At 53.5% G+C, this 17,514-nt stretch overlaps 6 protein-coding genes across 6 annotated transcripts; 3 read left to right on the forward strand and 3 right to left on the reverse strand.

The window, feature by feature from the left end:
• Positions 1–547: 547 nt before the first annotated feature.
• F5Z01DRAFT_676981 (SUR7/PalI family-domain-containing protein) lies at positions 548–1,414 on the reverse strand (the record flags this gene model as incomplete). The annotated part of the gene is made up of 1 exon (XM_046265313.1): positions 548–1,414. The coding sequence occupies one exon, from the start codon at positions 1,412–1,414 to the stop codon at positions 548–550; it is 867 nt and encodes a 288-aa protein (XP_046115153.1).
• A 1,166-nt stretch (positions 1,415–2,580) lies between these two features.
• On the forward strand, positions 2,581–3,951 carry F5Z01DRAFT_683324 (PLC-like phosphodiesterase; the record flags this gene model as incomplete). Its single annotated transcript, XM_046265840.1, has 2 exons — positions 2,581–2,608; positions 2,723–3,951. The coding sequence occupies 2 exons, from the start codon at positions 2,581–2,583 to the stop codon at positions 3,949–3,951; spliced, it is 1,257 nt and encodes a 418-aa protein (XP_046115154.1).
• A 66-nt stretch (positions 3,952–4,017) lies between these two features.
• On the reverse strand, positions 4,018–5,508 carry F5Z01DRAFT_286995 (uncharacterized protein). The gene is made up of 2 exons (XM_046258777.1): positions 4,536–5,508; positions 4,018–4,479 (listed from the first exon to the last, which is right to left on the reverse strand). The coding sequence occupies exons 1-2, from the start codon at positions 5,317–5,319 to the stop codon at positions 4,085–4,087; spliced, it is 1,179 nt and encodes a 392-aa protein (XP_046115155.1). The 5' UTR covers positions 5,320–5,508; the 3' UTR covers positions 4,018–4,084.
• Positions 5,509–6,098: 590 nt separating this feature from the next.
• On the reverse strand, positions 6,099–7,943 carry F5Z01DRAFT_627932 (Alpha/beta knot methyltransferase; the record flags this gene model as incomplete). The annotated part of the gene is made up of 3 exons (XM_046261566.1): positions 6,099–7,264; positions 7,376–7,702; positions 7,769–7,943. The coding sequence occupies 3 exons, from the start codon at positions 7,941–7,943 to the stop codon at positions 6,099–6,101; spliced, it is 1,668 nt and encodes a 555-aa protein (XP_046115156.1).
• Positions 7,944–8,219: 276 nt separating this feature from the next.
• Positions 8,220–13,901, forward strand: F5Z01DRAFT_287046 (PHD/FYVE-zinc-finger like domain-containing protein). The gene is made up of 5 exons (XM_046258778.1): positions 8,220–8,422; positions 8,492–9,121; positions 9,441–11,411; positions 11,462–13,087; positions 13,142–13,901. Exons 2-5 carry the CDS (start codon positions 8,492–8,494, stop codon positions 13,718–13,720), a joined length of 4,806 nt encoding a protein of 1,601 aa, XP_046115157.1. The 5' UTR covers positions 8,220–8,422; the 3' UTR covers positions 13,721–13,901.
• A 683-nt stretch (positions 13,902–14,584) lies between these two features.
• F5Z01DRAFT_676986 (uncharacterized protein) lies at positions 14,585–16,441 on the forward strand (the record flags this gene model as incomplete). The annotated part of the gene is made up of 4 exons (XM_046265314.1): positions 14,585–15,229; positions 15,283–15,300; positions 15,370–15,706; positions 16,422–16,441. 4 exons carry the CDS (start codon positions 14,585–14,587, stop codon positions 16,439–16,441), a joined length of 1,020 nt encoding a protein of 339 aa, XP_046115158.1.
• Positions 16,442–17,514: the final 1,073 nt, after the last annotated feature.

Below are 17,514 nucleotides of genomic sequence, written 5' to 3' on the forward strand. Positions count from 1 at the left end.
TGCTGGAATCGCCAAGTGATCCATCGCGAGTTTTTCGTAGTTGCTCGCTTATTGCTCGCTCATATAGGATAGAAGCCGTGTGAAATGGCCGCGTCCTGACGGACCTGGTGATGTGAAAGAGAGGGGAAATCAGCAAGGCTGACAAGACAAGTATTGAGTACCATGTTATCAAGTACTTGATATATGCTCCTGGTAAGTACGTATAGTACTTGAATCAATTCCAAGATATCTTAGTAATAAACTCATTCTCTGTCAAACACCTTCTAGGTCTACAGCTTGGAATTTCCTTGACAGGACTGATATCAACAACTCCAAGACGCCGTTCACCTCCACAACGCAGAAGACACTGGCTAATGCGCAACGGCCTTGCGTGACCGGCCACAGCTTGACGGAATGGATCGTCGTCGTGTCGGGTGCTGTGACATAGACAAGCGCCGTTGTGCAGTCGCGGAGGGCTGGAGCTGTTCCTGTCTGATCTCGTTGCTTCGACCGTGTCCATGGCATCGCATTTGATGAATTTTGCAGATTATTCGAGTCCTTCCTTCTCTTATCCCTGCGAAGACACCGGGCTGGCAGTGTGCGCCTGGCCTCTTCTCCTCCTCTTCACAAAATTGGGGAGCGAGTACTTGCCGCCCTTTTGGCTTCCACTGGCCTCCGCCATCTCCCTTCGCTCAGCTTTGGAAGTCCGATCGGGCTTGCAACAACATCCCATGGCCGCGTGGAGGATGAATGCGAGGAAAGTGAACACAGCGGCGAGCCACATGAAGACAAACATCTTGATGCCAATGTCTGCGCTGAGATTGAGCTCGTCCTGCGCGGTGAGGGCGATCTTGGCGGCCACGCTGATCACTGTCGCAATGACGGCGGCGACGCCGACCAGAATAGCAGAGATGAGGCTCAGGATGGAGAGCGCGAGACTGAACCATCGTGTGTAGATGGCGAGCGGTGACAGAAGCATGAGGACAAAGTTGAGCACCGTGCCTGTGAGGAAGAAGCCAAACATGACCTGCGATCCGATCCGCAGCAGGTTGAGAATCGTCGTGACCTGCGAGGGGAGGGCGATTGTCGCGCCGGCGAGCAGCTCAGAGACGAGCACCTTGACAGGATTGAACCAGAAGAAGCTCTCTGGTTTGGAGCACTCGGTCACGCCCTCGCCGAGATATCCTGCGCAGTAGTTCCATAGTCCGACGGTGTAGAAGTCATGGAGACCCAAGCTCCGGGCCACAGAGTTGAGGAGATTGGAGTTGGCGACACTGATGGGGATGATGTGCGATACATCGAGTTTCAAGAAGTAGATGGAGTTGAGAGTGCTGTTGATGTGCGTGTTGCCGATGCAGACGAGGATAAGGAACGGCAGCGAGAGTAGGTAGAAGACACTTGTGGCTATAGTCGTGTTGCGGCGGTGCGGCGCCATGGTCCCAGCCGCTGAGCTCCAGTCTCTTGCACGAGGTTGTTGAATCTTCGCGCCAGGTAAAGTGAGCTGAGGTGAGGATGCTGGCGATGAGGACTGGACTGGAAAACACGTCTGGGCAGCCAAGTGACGAAATGCGCAGCACCCAACGCCGGGGTTTGCGGGACTGGAGAGTGGACTACTATTATTAGGGGCTTATGCACTGACTGCAGAGGCCTGGCATGACGGAGTGGGCACCTTGAAGATAAATTGTGGAAGCATTCTGGACGCCGATCTGCACACACTGCCGGGCTCAAGGGACGATCGCAATCGCTAATTCCCGTTAAAAGAGCAATCAATATTTACAATTCACGACCATCTCAAAACGCCTCCAGGGCAGCAGCGTTCATGCGAGGCGAGGCGCTACGACAGTCCGGTCTACATTCAGGCACAGTGACCCCTTGTCCGGTCTCGCGTGCTGCCGATCGTGCATGACGCACGCGGCCTTGGGCTGTCTCAGCTCGTGCCGCCTGGTGCCCAGGATCAGGCAGGTGACGCGTAATTCGGATTGATACGACAACTGGACCTTGCTCCAGTCTCTGATCAGCCTCTCAGGGTTTTGTTCAACAATCGCTGAAGATCCGTGGACCCGCCAGCGGTACAGTCGCTCGATCAACGTCTCGACCAACGTCTCGACTGGTGACTTTCGAAAATTGCGAGGCCGTGCTTCTGCTTTTCGGAGATAATGCGTTCCATGATTGAAATTTGCAACTGGCGCGTGGCGTGTGTCATCGACTCATGCCTGGCTTTCTTCTCCGACATCGAATACGCCGCTTTATCCAGTGATTCCAGTCCCCTTCAGGCTGCAGCGACTAGCTCCAGTGATTATTCACCGCTAGCCACAGGCTAAGCTTCTGCTAGCGCCGCAGACCGAACAGGCCGGGCAGGCTCTGCAGGCTGCAGTAAGCCCCTACAGCGTCCTCCACTACCCGTGACGTCGTCGTCAATAATCTTCCAATCGTTGCTTCACGACCTAGACCACCATTCAATCGACAATTGACTTTGCACCACACAACAGGACCTCCCGACCTGGTTTGGCCACGCTCTCGAATTCTCCGGCTTGAGAATACTGCGCGCCTCTTTGCCTCGGTCACGGCTGGGGTCAGTCGCTCAATCGTCCAACCGTCGCCATGCGCGTCCTACTGCTTCTCACAGCATGTGCTGCGTTGCTCAGCCACACGCATGCACAGAGCACAGAATCGGACGAGTCAACCTTGGACACTGCATCCAAGTCCAACGCCAGGTCAGGCACCGAGACGGGGGATGCCGAAGATGGTCCTACAGCGCCCATCGCCTCATTTACCGCCACTTCGAAGCTGGACTTTTATACCGGCACAAAGACGCAGCGAGTAGACGACGCAACGGCTATACCAACAGGACCGTACCAGACCTACACTGGCCGGATCACGCTCGGCAATCCAGAGACGGACACGCCTACCAGCGGCAGCTATACCGCATCCTACACGCCCACCGTCACTGTCACCAACAACGTCACGACCACAACGACTGTCAAGCCAACAAATACACAGCCCTGTAACAACTACGTCGAGCTATGTACGCGCAAGTACTCCAACATCACAAATGTTGGCTGCCACAACTCCCCGTTCGTCCGCCCTGGCAACTCGGGCTCCAACCAGGAGCTGCATGTCAAACAACAGCTGGACGACGGCGTCCGCTTCATCCAGGCCCAAATTCAGTTCCCTGAGGGTAGCAACGTCCCCCACTTCTGCCACTCGACCTGTGATCTGCTCGACGCCGGTCCTATCACAGATTGGCTGGGCGATGTCGCGGATTGGGTGGAAGCCCATCCCTACGACGTGGTCACTATCCTTCTTGGCAACGGGAACTACTCTGCTCCCTCCGTGTATGCACCATATATCCAGAAGACGGGCATTCTGAAGTACACCTACGAGGCGCCTTACCTCCCCATGAAGCTCGACGACTGGCCAACCCTGGAAAACCTCATCCTCCGGGGGAAGAGGGTGATTATGTTCATGGACTACAACGCAAACCAGCAGGAGTACCCGTGGCTCCTGGACGAGTTTGCCCAGATGTGGGAGACGCCCTTTGACCCACAGGACCGCGACTTTCCCTGCACGGTCCAGCGGCCACCCAACCTGAGTGAGAAGGACGCCAAGGACAGGCTGTATCTGATGAACCACAACCTCAACGTCGAATTCAACGTGTTTGGCGCCTCCCTCCTCGTCCCGGCGGTCAGCCTGCTCAATGTGACAAACAACGTCACAGGGTACGGTAGCTTGGGCGTCACGGCGAATCAATGCAGGGAGGACTGGGGCCGCGCACCCAACATTCTCAACGTGGACTACTACAACTACGGTGACCCCCCTGGCAGCGTGTTCGAGGTCGCCGCGCAGATGAACAACGTGACCTACGACTGGAACTGTTGCGGTATCGAGAAGGGCTCTGCGTCCTCGCCACTGGTCATCGGCCTGTCTGGTTGGCTGGCACTGATGGCCTTGCACAGTGTGCTTCTGTTTTAGAAATGTCATCACACATAGCCGGCGTTTGGGCATTTTTTTGTATGGGGTATAGACTATATGGGGTATAAATAATTTACAATGTCATCAAGTACATTCTATCTCGTTCATCATAACGCATTGTCCACATTTGATCTCACATCAGGAACCAGCCAGCCAAAACCACCATGATCGACACGCTGCTCAGCCTTGTAATGGCCGCAGCGTCATCTTCATCGTCAGGGAACTCCTTTTGCACTGTTCCCGTTTCTCCGCCACTCTGCTTCGAGAAACAACTCGCAGTCCCGCAGCTGTATCCGCTGGGACAGCACCCTGGCGTGGGACCCCCTTCGTCACCGCAGAGAGACCAGCCGTCTGCGCATGTCCCTTCACCTTCGTCCGGCACGTCGGTCGCATCCACGACGACAGTCACGCCGTCGGAGATGAGCATGGTCGAGGAGCTTGGTGGGCAGGATTGGACATCACAGTTGCGGTCTGTGCGACAGCAACCACCGCCATGAGTGGCAAGACAGCCATAGAAGCCGGTAGGGCCTGGTTTCTGTTGTTAGTATCTCTGACCGTAGAAAAGATCGCAGTGTACTACTTACAGCCTGTCTGGGTGTCTTCAGGTTCCGAAGTCAGCGTAGGTCGAAACGGCGCACCGCCTGTCTCTGTATCGGTAGGCTCTTGTGTGGTTGTGGCAGTGTCCTCCTCCGAAGTCGTACTTCGCTCTTCCGTAGTGCTCTCTTCCTCTTTAGTTGTTGTTCTCTCCGTGGTCGACGTCTCACGCGCCGTGGTAGTTTCCGCTTCTTCTTCAGTCGTCGTGCTCGTCTCCTCCACCATCGTCGTCGTCTCTTCCACCGTGGTCGTCTCTGATCCACCATTGCCGTCCCCTGCCTTCACACAGCCGACCCCTTTGCAGATATACCCTGCGATGCAGCACCCTCCGCCCAGCTCAACCGAGCAGGTGACGCTGTCGGCTGGGCATGCGCCCACTCCGCCGCCGCATTCCGAGCCCTCGGGGCAACATGCGACCCTCCCTACGGAAGCGTCGTCGACACTGACGCAGTTCGTCCCTGCTGGACAGCACTTGGCGGGATTCCCCGTGTTGGTGCAGGATTTCATGTTCGTGGGGCAGGATGACCTCTTCTCCAGCAATCCGGTGCCAAAGCCGCCCGAGAAATGCGCCGAGAACGCGCGCGCGTAGAAACGTGCCGTGACGTTCTCTGCAGCATTGTTAACAACAAGTGGGAGGTTGAAGGCGGGAGAGAAGGCGAGGTGTTCGGCGAACAGCTTCTCTGAGGAATCAGGATGCAGCTTGCGCAGGGCGGTGGGCGAGGGGTCTGCGAGTGCCAGCAGGATGGAGGGCGGTAAGAGCAGTAGAGAGCGCATCTTGAATGTGGCGGTATGAAAGACTCAAGACTCTACGAATATTCGTATGAGATGAGCGTTACATGTGTTGGATGCTTTGCGTCGTGTGGTCGATGTGCATGAATACACACGGAAAATCGGGTGGCTGGGCCGACGACAGAAGTGAGGCGCCGTCAAGGCGCTTGTTTCAGTCATTTTAATTGTCGTCTCTCAGAGTCGAAAGGTATTTCGTCTGTTTAAACTGAAGTTATGATTTTCGAGGAGACTCCTGTCTCGTTCTATGTAAAGACGCAAGACAGACTGGGCACATTCCGGACTGGAATGTAATGGCAGCGTGGCCGTCTGCGCCTCTTAATAGGTCGTCTCCGCACAGCTCGGACATACCGTATACTTAGGATCTCAGGATACGCAGTGAAGTATTTTTAATATATCTGATGCGTACCTCACCAGTGGATGATTGATCGATGACGCGCTGTAGTGAGATTCCCAGTCTGGCTGAAGATCTACAAACCCCCCAGACCGACTTGCTCTGGGAGACAACATGAAGATAGGCTCGAGGGCAGGCATCACCTAATCGAGAACATCGGTCTGGATCTGCAGATATGAATACTTCTCTGTGATAGCAAAATCTTCAATTACAATGGTGTGTACAAGTTCTAGGTACATGAAATGCAAATGCCCATGACCAACTCCGCGTCGATGCTGTCAGACTGCCGTATGTGAGAGACGCCGCCCATGGTGTCATAATGTACAAGTATCGCGCCCTACAGTGTGTTGTATAAGCCAGGTGTGCCTCGCGCTTAGAACATCTTCTCCCCCTGAGGCTCAGCAACCTCGTCGCCAGCTTCATCTTCACACTCATGCTCTGCAGCCTCCTCCCGAGCAACGTCCGAGGATAAGGGCTTCTTCACAAAGGAGTGTACAAGAAGACCCGCTGCGACACTGACGTTCAAACTGTCCACGCACGTTTCCTGCATGAACTTGGGAATAGACACCCAGTGCGTGCATGCAGCCTTGACTGGCTTCGGCAGTCCGATGCCTTCGTTGCCAAGCACGATCACGCACGGGTGTTGTGAGACGGGGCTGCTGCGCTCGACGTCGTCCGTCGTGATGATCCTCTCGCGATTCTGGCGAGCGAGTCTGTTGTCGATGGGTGGTACTGCAGCATACGTCTTCCAACCCGCGTTGCTCGAGTCGCGGAGGAATGACTCGGCATTGTCGACTTTGAAGATTGTCATCTCTTCAATGGCCCCGGCGCCTGACTTTTGCACAACGGGAGTGAGATCCGAGGATCCAGAGGACGAGATGCCGACGGCGTCCACACCGAGGTAGCTCGCTGTGCGGATGATGGCGCCTAGGTTGCCTGGGTCGACGACCTCGTTGAGGAAGAGCACAAGAGGCCGAGCCGTGACCGCACTCCTCCTTGGGACAAATGTGTCCGAACCATTCACCTTGTCCTCCTCTTTACTCTGATACCCGAGCTCGACATGGAAGCCTAGCTTATCGGGTCTCTCCTCGAGAGCACCGAGGGATGCCACCTTCCTCGTGGGCAGTGGGCTGGTCTCCAGTACGAAGCCGTTGTGTGGTCTGCCCTGGCTCATTTTGTCCATCAATCGCTGATCCTCGGCGGGAACTATTGTGATGGGCACGTTCTTCTGCCTGGCAAGGTTCTTGATCCTGACAGTCTCCCACGTCTGGCGACGATTCTCACCGCCATAGATGTAGAGGTTGTACAGTTTTCGCTGACCTTGGTCGAGGGCTGATTTGACGACAGACGTTCCGTAGAGGAACTGGGAGGCGGCGGTCGTGTATTTCACTTGGAGTGGCATCATGTTGTGTCTCCGTTCGCGCGGCGCAGGTCGAAATACGCCATCTTCAGGCTCGTGGCGGGTGGGACGGGTGTCCCTGTCGTCGGATGTGTCGACATTGCGGGCGGGTCGGCCATCACGTCGTTGAAAGGATCGCCCTGGGCGGTCGCCGTCAGCGTAGAAGCGGCCTCTCCCGGAACCGAACGATTCTCGTGCACGCTGGTCGGGCCTGTCTTCTCGCCTCCATGTCATAGGTCGCCTGCGACCACCAGTAGCAGAGACTTCGTCAGAGGTGTTGTCCATTCGCTGTTTGAAATCGTCGTTGGTCATTCGCGTGCCCCGAGGCTTGACTGGCGGATCGATGGTATCCTTGAGTCCTTGCAAATGCCCATGCTTCAACTGATATACCAAGCTGTTCTTGCCAAAATCCGTCGTCTCATCGTGGAACCTTTTCCTACGCGTCTTTTTGCCTGTGCCATCGACCTCATCCTGCTTTTTCTTCAACTTGGACAGCAGCTTTGCCTGCTGTCTCTTGGAACCCGCCCCATCCAAGGCCTTCTGTGTAAGAGACTGGATCTCGGATCGCGCGCGCGCATCTTGCCCGGATGTACGTGGGCGTCCGAATGAGTTCACGACGCGGTCGCTTGGATTTCGCGGGCGACGGGCCGGAGCACGCTCTCGAGCTTCGCCATACTCTGCTCGTTCGGACTGGCGAAGGCCGCGATGAATAGCCGATAAGCTGGCGTCTCGGGTGAAGATCTTAGACAACGAAGGAGAATGTGACTGGAGAATCGGTCGATTGAGACCCGGAGTCTGTAGCTTGAGTGCTCTTATCATTGCATGGTCAGTTTCCCCGTAAATAGGGTTGCGAGGTGACGAAAGATTAATTATCGCGAGATCATCCTCGAGTCCAGAAAGGAAATGGCGTACTGCGACCAACATCGCGGCATGTCTTTTTCAGCCACGCCACTAGACCGAATGTAGCGGGCGGTGAGAGCTTTGAGAGGTATCCCGCGCCAAGGGACCTGCGGCAGGGGACCATGCAGCAGGGCCAGCGCCAGGCCTTTGGTGGACGACATCGGACGCGCTTCAGCAGTCGAAACCGCGTTCCCCAAGACGAAATGCCCACTGTCGAATGCGACTTTGCTATTATCACTTCACCATGAAGTGAAGTACACTTGACTTTTACCTTGGCTGCTGTTTCACACCCTGATCAACCTTATTCCCCCTTTTGAAAAGCAATATGCCCACGTCAGCGCTACCTGCGAGTTCATAACCATCGCCTTTTCGTACTGTGAACCCCACCAGTCGCAAAGGTAAGTTTTGAAGTCATCGCGAGGCGCATCCTACTGCTATTGCAGATCTGGTGTTGACGATTGGGCCAGATGGACTCCGACGATCCTCCCATCGTGGCGGGAGTCAGTGCGACGCATTTGCCTGTGGAAGATGGGAGCTGCAACGACCGATCAATGGACATGTCCTTCGACTTCGACAGCCGTGGTGACGATGGGGACCACACCAGTGACGATGAAGATCGCATCGCCAGCAACGACAATCAAATAGCTCCGAACATTCAAGAGGAGTTGTGCCCCGAAGAACTGGCATTACGGGCGTTGCAGGCATCACTGGGCCTAGACGGTCCCGAGTCCAACGTTCAGGAAGAGGACCACGTGGCTGAACAAGATGCGACGGATGTGGTGGTGGCCTCGCCAGAACAAGCTGAGCTTGATATTGAGACTTTGGATACCAACGACAACGCAGCCGCGTCGCTGCACGAGCCAACACAACCTATCCGCACGAACGAGCCCCAAGCTACCGAGCCAGCGCCGCGCAAGACCCAAGACCAACCTCTGTCACAAAATGTCGAAGTTCTCTTACAGCCGATATCGCCGTCGGAAAGACACGAGTATGTTGAGGTGGTCAGTGACATTGTCGACTTTGTGAAAGGAGAGGACTACAACTCTGCTGGCCTCGCGGGCTTTTCCGTAGAGTTCACAGATGGCAGAGAGGAGCTGGTAAGTGGCCTTTCAACCTGGTATTTACCAATTGCGCACCAGCTGTTCCCTTGCTCCCAAAGTCCCGTGTCCACGGGCTGTTCCCTTCTCGACAGGATGGTTTTGTCAAGCCCGCGAACAGGAATTCGTTGATTCGGGTCCCCTCCGTTTTCCCTCCTCAAGATCAGTTCATCTCGCACGTTCCATTCGAATTGACCCAGGAGCACAGCCCCGGGCAATCTGGCTTCTCTCTTCCTCATTACCCACCTCATATCTTTCATTCAATCATTAACACATCATCACTCAACCCCTTCAACTACGACATCGCTGACGCAAAAAGCTTACGCACAATCAACTACTCGCTCACAAGAACGGCCCAATGGCTCTCCATCGCTTCTACACTCCTTCGAATGAAGTTCTCGGTAAACGCAAGCGCCCTGGTGGCGATGATTTCTTACCAGGAGAGCGCTTTTCCTCCCCTGAAAGCTTTGTTGACGACCTCGATGACGAGGAAGAGCATCGGCGTGCTTCCAGGCCCATGCGCAGCTCTCGCGTCACTACTCACTATAACTTTGATAACCATTCACAAGCAGAGCTGGACGACGATGAAGACGAAGACATTGTCATGCAAGCTCCGCGCCGAAGTACTCGTGAGAGGAGGCGTCCCCCGATAGCACCGGCACCCCCTACCGAGGACATGGACGAATTGCAACAGTCAGGCGATGATCCGGACCATATTCCCTTCATCACCTCTGATGTCTCGGTCTTCAAGCCTGGGCAGAAGGGCAGATATCGACGGCTTACCATGCGCGGCAAGCTGCCTGGGCGCTCAAGGAACAAGTCACCAGCGTCAGACATTGAGTTTGATGCGCCTCGTCGATCGAATAGAAGCACCAGGCACAAGTACAGCATGGGTGATGACGATGCTTTCGATGAAGAGTCTCTCTACTTGGTCCAGGAGAAGCCTATCGGCCCCCCCAAGGCTATTTCCATTCGGGAAGTCTATCGGCAAATCGACCCCCAATCGTCGTTTGCTGCACATCACCACGCTACTTGTCACACTTGTCGCTCGAGTCAAAGCAGCCAGCTGATATACTGCCAGGGCTGTAGCCTGACGTACCACAAGAGCTGCATCGGCTATCGGAGTGGTCGTGAACACATGGTCACCAAGATCGGCGACAGTGAATTCGTTCTACAATGCAAGTTCTGCATTGGACTGTACGAGAAGAAAGACGTCAACGCACCAAAATACGATCGGTGCCAGGAATGCAAACTGCCCGGCAAGGCCTGCAAAGCATTCTCGGAGAAGAAAACATCCCGCCAGGAGGAGAAACTGCGCGAGGAAAATGGCGGCATAGATCCCATCACGCCTGTGAACCTGGCTCTCGTTAACAACGGCGATGTCACCCTGTTTCGCTGCGTCAAGTGTCATCGTGGCTGGCACTTTGAGCATCTACCACCCATCGGGGAGCACTCACCCACCGACGATGTACGATCTGAGCGTCTCAAGGACTACTCCATTGATTGGCAGTGTAACGACTGTAGAACAGCGCGACGCAACATTCATAGGCTCGTTGCTTGGCGACCAACTGATCTGTTCGTCAAGACTCGAGGGGAGACCGCATACAACTTATCCTACTCGGAAGTGAGTGAGGATGACAAGGAGTATCTTGTCAAGTACGAAGGGCAATCTTACGCACACTGCAAGTGGAAGGCGGGTGCGTGGGTGTTCGGCACGGCTGCCACGGTATCCCGCAATTCCTTTGCAAAGAAGGATGCCGAGAAAAGTCTCTTGATCCGAGATGAGAAGCAGGCCATTCCCGACGAGTACCTGATGCCTGATGTGATTTTGCACGTCAAGTGGGACAAGTCTGCACCCCGATCCGAGTCTCGCGCTGAGGAACTCGCAAACGTTGGCTACATCCAGAAGATCTTTGTCAAATTCCAGGGACTTGGGTACGGTGATGTCGTTTGGGATCGACCTCCAACCGAGGACAGCGGCAAGGACATACACAACGCCTTCCTGGAAGCCTTCTACGACTACTTGGAAGGCAAGTACTTTGAACCTGTCTCCCACCGTAAGGTCCAAGAGCGAGTCAAGCAGTACAAGGCCGCGCCGTACAAAGAAGTCACTCAGCAACCCAAAGGTTTACAACAGGGCACTCTCATGGGGTACCAAATCGAGGGTCTGAACTGGATGCTTGACAATTTCCATTGTGGCAGGAGTGTGGTGCTGGCTGACGAGATGGGGTTGGGGAAAACAGTTCAGGTCGTGGCCTTGGTGACTTCGTTGATCCAAGACCATCCTCAGGTATGCAATCCGTGTCTTCTTCAAAAATTTGTTACCTAACCAAAACGCAGATCTGGCCCTTTCTCATCGTCGTGCCGAATGCCACATGCCCCAACTGGCGCCGCGAGTTCAAGCGTTGGGTACCGGACTTGCGTGTGGTAACCTATCATGGCGGTCGCGCGCCGCAAGAATTGGCATACAAGTACGAGCTCTTCCCCGAGCAATCCAGCGACATGATGGCGCATGTGGTGATCATGTCTTATGATTCAGCCGCCGACCCAAACACCAAGAACCTCTTCAAGAACGTACACTGGCAGGGCCTCGTGGTTGACGAGGGCCAACGACTGAAGAATGATTCAAACCTTCTTTACGGTGCTCTCAAGTCCATGAGGATTCCCTTCCGCCTCCTGCTTACGGGCACTCCTTTGCAGAATAACAAGCGCGAGCTTTTCAACCTTTTGCAGTTCATCGACGACACCCAGAACGCAGCCAAGCTTGATGAAAAGTTCGCAGTCCTCGACAAGGAGACGCTACCAAAGCTGCACGAGAAGATCCGACCATATTTCCTGCGCCGTACGAAAGCTAGCGTCCTCAAATTCCTTCCACCCATGGCGCAGATCATCATTCCCGTGTCCATGACGGTCATTCAGGAGAAGCTTTCTAAGAGCATCATGGCCAAAAATCCCCAGCTCATCCAGTCCATGTTTGCTAACAGCAAAATGAGTAAGAAGGAGCGCGGAAGTCTGAACAACATTTTGATGCAGCTGCGCAAATGCTTGTGTCATCCCTTTATCTACTCAGACGCTATTGAGGAGCGACACCACGATCAAGTCGTGTTGCACCGCAACCTAGTCGAAGCCTCTGCGAAGCTCATTCTTCTACAGATCATGCTGCCCAAACTCAAGGAACGCGGTCACCGAGTGCTCATTTTCAGTCAGTTTCTACAGCAGCTAGACATTGTTGAAGATTTCCTGGTGGGCTTAGGATTCGGGTACCGACGCTTGGATGGACAGATCTCCAGTCTCGAGAAGCAGCGACGTATCGACGCCTTCAACGCACCAGACTCTGAGCTGTTTGCTTTCCTGCTTTCTACGCGCGCTGGTGGTGTGGGCATCAACCTCGCCACTGCGGACACTGTCATCATCATGGACCCTGACTTCAACCCTCACCAGGACATCCAGGCTCTGTCGCGTGCCCATCGTATCGGCCAGAAGAAGAAGGTCCTCTGCTTTCAACTTGTGACGAAGGATTCGGTCGAGGAGCGCATCATGCAGATTGGCCGCAAGAAGATGGCCCTCGATCACGCACTGATTGAGAGCATGGACGATGACGACCTTGCAGGGGATGACCTGGAGTCTATCCTACAGCATGGCGCCAAAGCATTGTTTGACGAGAACTACCAAAAGGACGCCATCGTTTATGACTCGGCGTCTGTTGACAAACTACTAGATCGTTCCGTGGTAGAGCAGACCGAAACGACTGAAGAAGGCTCCGCTGAAACACAATTCTCGTACGCCAAGGTATGGGCAAACGAGAAGTCCGGATTCGACAACAATCTCGGCACGAGTGAGGAAGCGGCGCCCGAGCCACTCAAGTCTAGTGTTTGGGACCAGATCCTGGCCCAACGTGAAGAGGAAGCACGGAAAGAAGCAGAGGCCAAGAAGGAGGTACTGGGACGTGGTGGTCGAAGGAGAGCGGTGAGTGATGTCGGGACTTCCCAGGCAGTGTTACGTGAGCTAACTTGCTACAAGGTGGTCGACAACAACGCAAATGCAGCTGCCGAAGCGGCGGCCCTGTTGGGCCAAGCCGAAGCTGATTCAGCGGATTCGTCCGACGCCTATTCCGGCTCTGACGAAGGTGAGGAATCCGAAGATGAAGCTGAGGCTACCAAAGGTAGGAAGCCAAAGCAAACCTCCAAGACAAAACCAGCATCAGCATCCACCCCTTCCAACAAGTCAACGCCCAAGAAACAAGCAGCATCCATTAACAAGCAGAACAAACAGACTCCCAAGACCAAGCAAATGTCGTGTCCGAAGCGCAAGATCTCCGGACCGCAGCCACAGGCGGCCGCAGCAAAAGCCGCCTCGTCAACGGCACCCAAAGCACAGACTCCTCGAAAACGCGCACCTACAAAGGGCAGGCAAGCAATCCCACCAAAGCAGCTCCCTACCCCGGCCAAAACCCCGTCCCGAGCAACGTCAGCCGCGGCCACAGAGACTCCAACCAAACGCAAGCCAACGCCAGCTTGCCCTCCCACGCCATCGCCCATGGAAATGGTAGAGGAGCCCCTGACCCCCGCTTCCGTGGATACATCGGAAACAGTCCAGTAAATGGCAGCATGCAGCACGGCCATCCGCCACAGCCTCCACAGCAGCAGCAACAGGCAGCGCCAGTGCAGGCGCCCATGTTTCCACCAGCGAGTGCAATACCAACGCAGCAACTGGCAAGTATGGGGCGAGCAAATGCTGTCCCTGCAAACGGGAGTAACCATCGGACACGGACGATGACAATAGATGCGAACACAACAGAAGCACAGATACGGTTAGCCATGGATTCAATACAGCGCGCTGCATGGCCCCGCGAGAAGAAAGAGCAACAATTCGCGATATTACTAACAGCACTAAGCAACAGGAGAAAGAGGGGCACATGGAGCTAGCGGTCCGTTGGATTTAGGAACATACCCATAGCATCATCAACTGAACACGGGGGAAGAGACTCTTGAACATGGCTTCGACGGTGACACACTGGCTTCAGGCACAACCATCAGCCTATATTCACCGCCAGGGCTTGACGGCAGAGGGCACACGGCAGTACCGATCAAGCAGGGATGCGTAGCTTGGCTCGGACGCAATACGACATTGCTTGCCTGCATATGCTTCGTTGACGTGCAGCGAAATGAGTGACCGGGATCCATCAGATCTAACCGTTGGCTTCATGCATCTTGCCGACGGTCAACAAAAGTAGCAAAGCAAACGCCGTTTGACCTGACCAAGTGATAACCTGGTCCCATCTACTAGAAATCCAAAAGAAGCTGTGATCCATTCCTCGTTGTTCTCATTCTTGACATCGGCTTATTCGACTGAGCACCTATATCGCAGTCTGGTGCTGTCTGCATGTAGTATACAGCGTCGAACACCACTATTCTTTGTCTGCGAATCATGACACATCTCTTTTCCCCGGCCGACTCCGCCAACATGACGCCTCGCCCGGCCAGAGATGCCAATCCATCTCCTCCTCTCACTCCGCAGCGCGTGTACCCCATGAGCCGGGACAGTACGGCAGCCTCAACCTCAGGAGCGTCCTTTGCCCGTCGCCAGCCTCCCAACACGTATGCCCAGCACCGCAACAACTCGAGCACTTTGGGCCTCACCAACAGAGGATACCCAGTAACGTCTCAGATGCTCGCTGCTGGACAGCAATCAGTCCCTCGAACGAACCATGTCACCGGCATGGTCAGCATGCCCCATCGCGCGGGAGAAACCATCTGGTCTACCGTCCCAAACGTGCAATGGCACAACTATACCACCAACCCGCCTACGCCAGCCGATCTCGACAACTTGTCTGCGTTCCAGAATCTGACGTTGGCCCCTCAGCAGCAAGACACACATCCTCTGCGGATGCAGACCTTGACTTCTGCTACGCGCTTGCCCGAACTCATCATCAGGACGGACGGCCATCACGTCTACCTTGACCGAGGAGGTGGTAAAGTAACAAGGCTCGTTGCGGCAGACCGCTTGCCACCTCTACAGGGAGTCAATGCCGTTGAGGATCTGCGGCTGGGCATGGAGATTGTGTCCAGCGTTCGCGCCTTGGGTTTGAATGAGCGTATCATGGTGCAGGTACGTTTCGTCCATGACAAACGAAGGGAGGTGCTGTGCTAACAAGAGATCAGGCTTCGCCTCCCTCGTCTGTATGTCTCGAGTCTCGGCTGCATTGCTCCTCCCAGGGGTATGGTGAGTGTGCTAACAAATATCAACAGCATCGAGCCGCAGGTTCCGTCAACACAAAGAAGACAAAGATATACTGTGACAAGTGGATCCACGAGGGCATCTGCGCCTTTGAGCAGCAAGGCTGTCGGTTCAAGCACGAGATGCCCCAAGACAAGGACACGCTTCAGAGCCTGGGTCTCTACAATGGTGTGCCGCCCATCTGGTGGAGAAAACACCAGGCCGAAAAGAACCGCCGTTCTCTGGGGTCAGCTGGCCACAAGCCGTTTGACGATACCAGCAAGTCCAATGGCGAACGGGACAACGGGGCACTGGCAAGTAACAAACCTGACGCGAACTGGCGACGCAGTGAAGGGAGCATGCAGGCCGGTGAGTACACTCTGCAAAATCGAGATTGATTGTTTTTCACGTGCTTACTGCTTTCAAGGAAGACGTCCTGCTTCTCTGCAATCGGGCACGGCGAGTGCACACCCATTCGGTCCCGGTTGACTTGAAGGAAATCGTGCAGGTGGCTCTCGAAAGGTGGCCCGTGCTGACTGAGCCATGTATGGGTGCCGGGGGTCAATAGGTGCGCACCTAGGTGCGCAAATAAGATTACTTAGTCAGCTAGAGCCCACAAAAGCTACTTACGCACTAATTAGATACTTCACCTAACGACACTACTGCACTTAAGGACACTTTCCTTAGGAGCATCCAAGCGAGCCTTATTTTCTAACGTATAATTAAGCCACTAATTATTATCCAAAGGCTCCTTCGTAATTATAAGCGACCCTCCGACTACTAGAGAGTCTATCGACAATACCTTACCCCCTAATGTTACGACCCAGCATGCGACCGCATGCGCCTCTCACGTGTACCTTACTTTTTCCTCTAATCATACCACCACGCATAGAGTATGGCTCACGACCTTACCGTAAGCCCACGCTCTAATATTAACGCATAGCTTACTAGATCACGACGCTCCCGTGAGCCCTTATATTTATAACTAGTATATAGGAAGCTACGCTTTATTATAGTTAGTCTCTACCTAGCTCCTTAGCTATTAATATAATTATCTACGTAAGATCTACTATCTCGCACATAGACTATAACCCGACCGCTTAAGTTAACGATATCCTAGTATACTTAGTTTATAAACCGACTTTAGATCTACCTACCCTATAGCTAGTCTGACCCGAACGTTACACCTGAGAACGAATATCCCTCTCGTGAAGCCCTTATCTAGGCCGCTAATATTTAGGCAGCCGCCAGGGGCTATATATTCGTGACTATTAGGTCGAAGGCATTAACGAGCGGCCGACGGACTATATTCCTTAGCTATGATCGAGCAGGGACGAGGCCTAGTAGCTCTACACCGCGTATATAGTCTACTATATTCAAGCGCATAAGATACTATTGAAAATAGGGACCTAATGCCCTTATTAGGTGCCTTGCGAGGCCCTCTTATAGGACCTTTATAAGGGTCCCTAGAATACTTACAGGGATCCCTTTAGGGGCCTTATAACGTTCGGGTCAGACTAGCTATAGGGTAGGTAGATCTAAAGTCGGTTTATAAACTAAGTATACTAGGATATCGTTAACTTAAGCGGTCGGGTTATAGTCTATATACGAGATAGTAGATCTTACGTAGATAATTATATTAATAGCTAAGGAGCTAGTAGAGACTAACTATAGTAAAGCTAGGCTTCTTATATACTAAGGGGATTATTATATAAAGCAAATAATACCCGTGGATTATAAGGCTTATAAGATAAGTACGATAATCCGGATTATAGTATTTTATAGATAATCTAAGGTAATTAGTATAAAATAATAGGGCCTTAGTCGTACGAATAGGGATTCGTGCGACCGGTATTTATACGAACGATATTTATACGAATATCGCTTATTTAAGCGGCCGGCATACTACTTTATACTTTACTATATAAAGAATATAAATAGGTTCGTACGACGAAATTATAGGGCCCACGTGACATACGTTAGTAGCCGTATATTAGGTCGTAATATAATATCCCTCCTTCCGAGATTCTATCCTAGAATTAATTAAAACTATATTAGTCGCCGTAATATATATTCCTAGCTTCTCTTCCTCTCTTCCTACGGTATACTAACTAAAATACTAGACCGCGTTACGAAAACTTATAACTCTCGTTCCTAGAAAACCGAATAACGTAACG

This window comes from Emericellopsis atlantica (genome assembly GCF_019669845.1).
Source record: "Emericellopsis atlantica unplaced genomic scaffold F5Z01scaffold_28, whole genome shotgun sequence".
Lineage (NCBI taxonomy): Eukaryota > Fungi > Ascomycota > Sordariomycetes > Hypocreales > Bionectriaceae > Emericellopsis > Emericellopsis atlantica.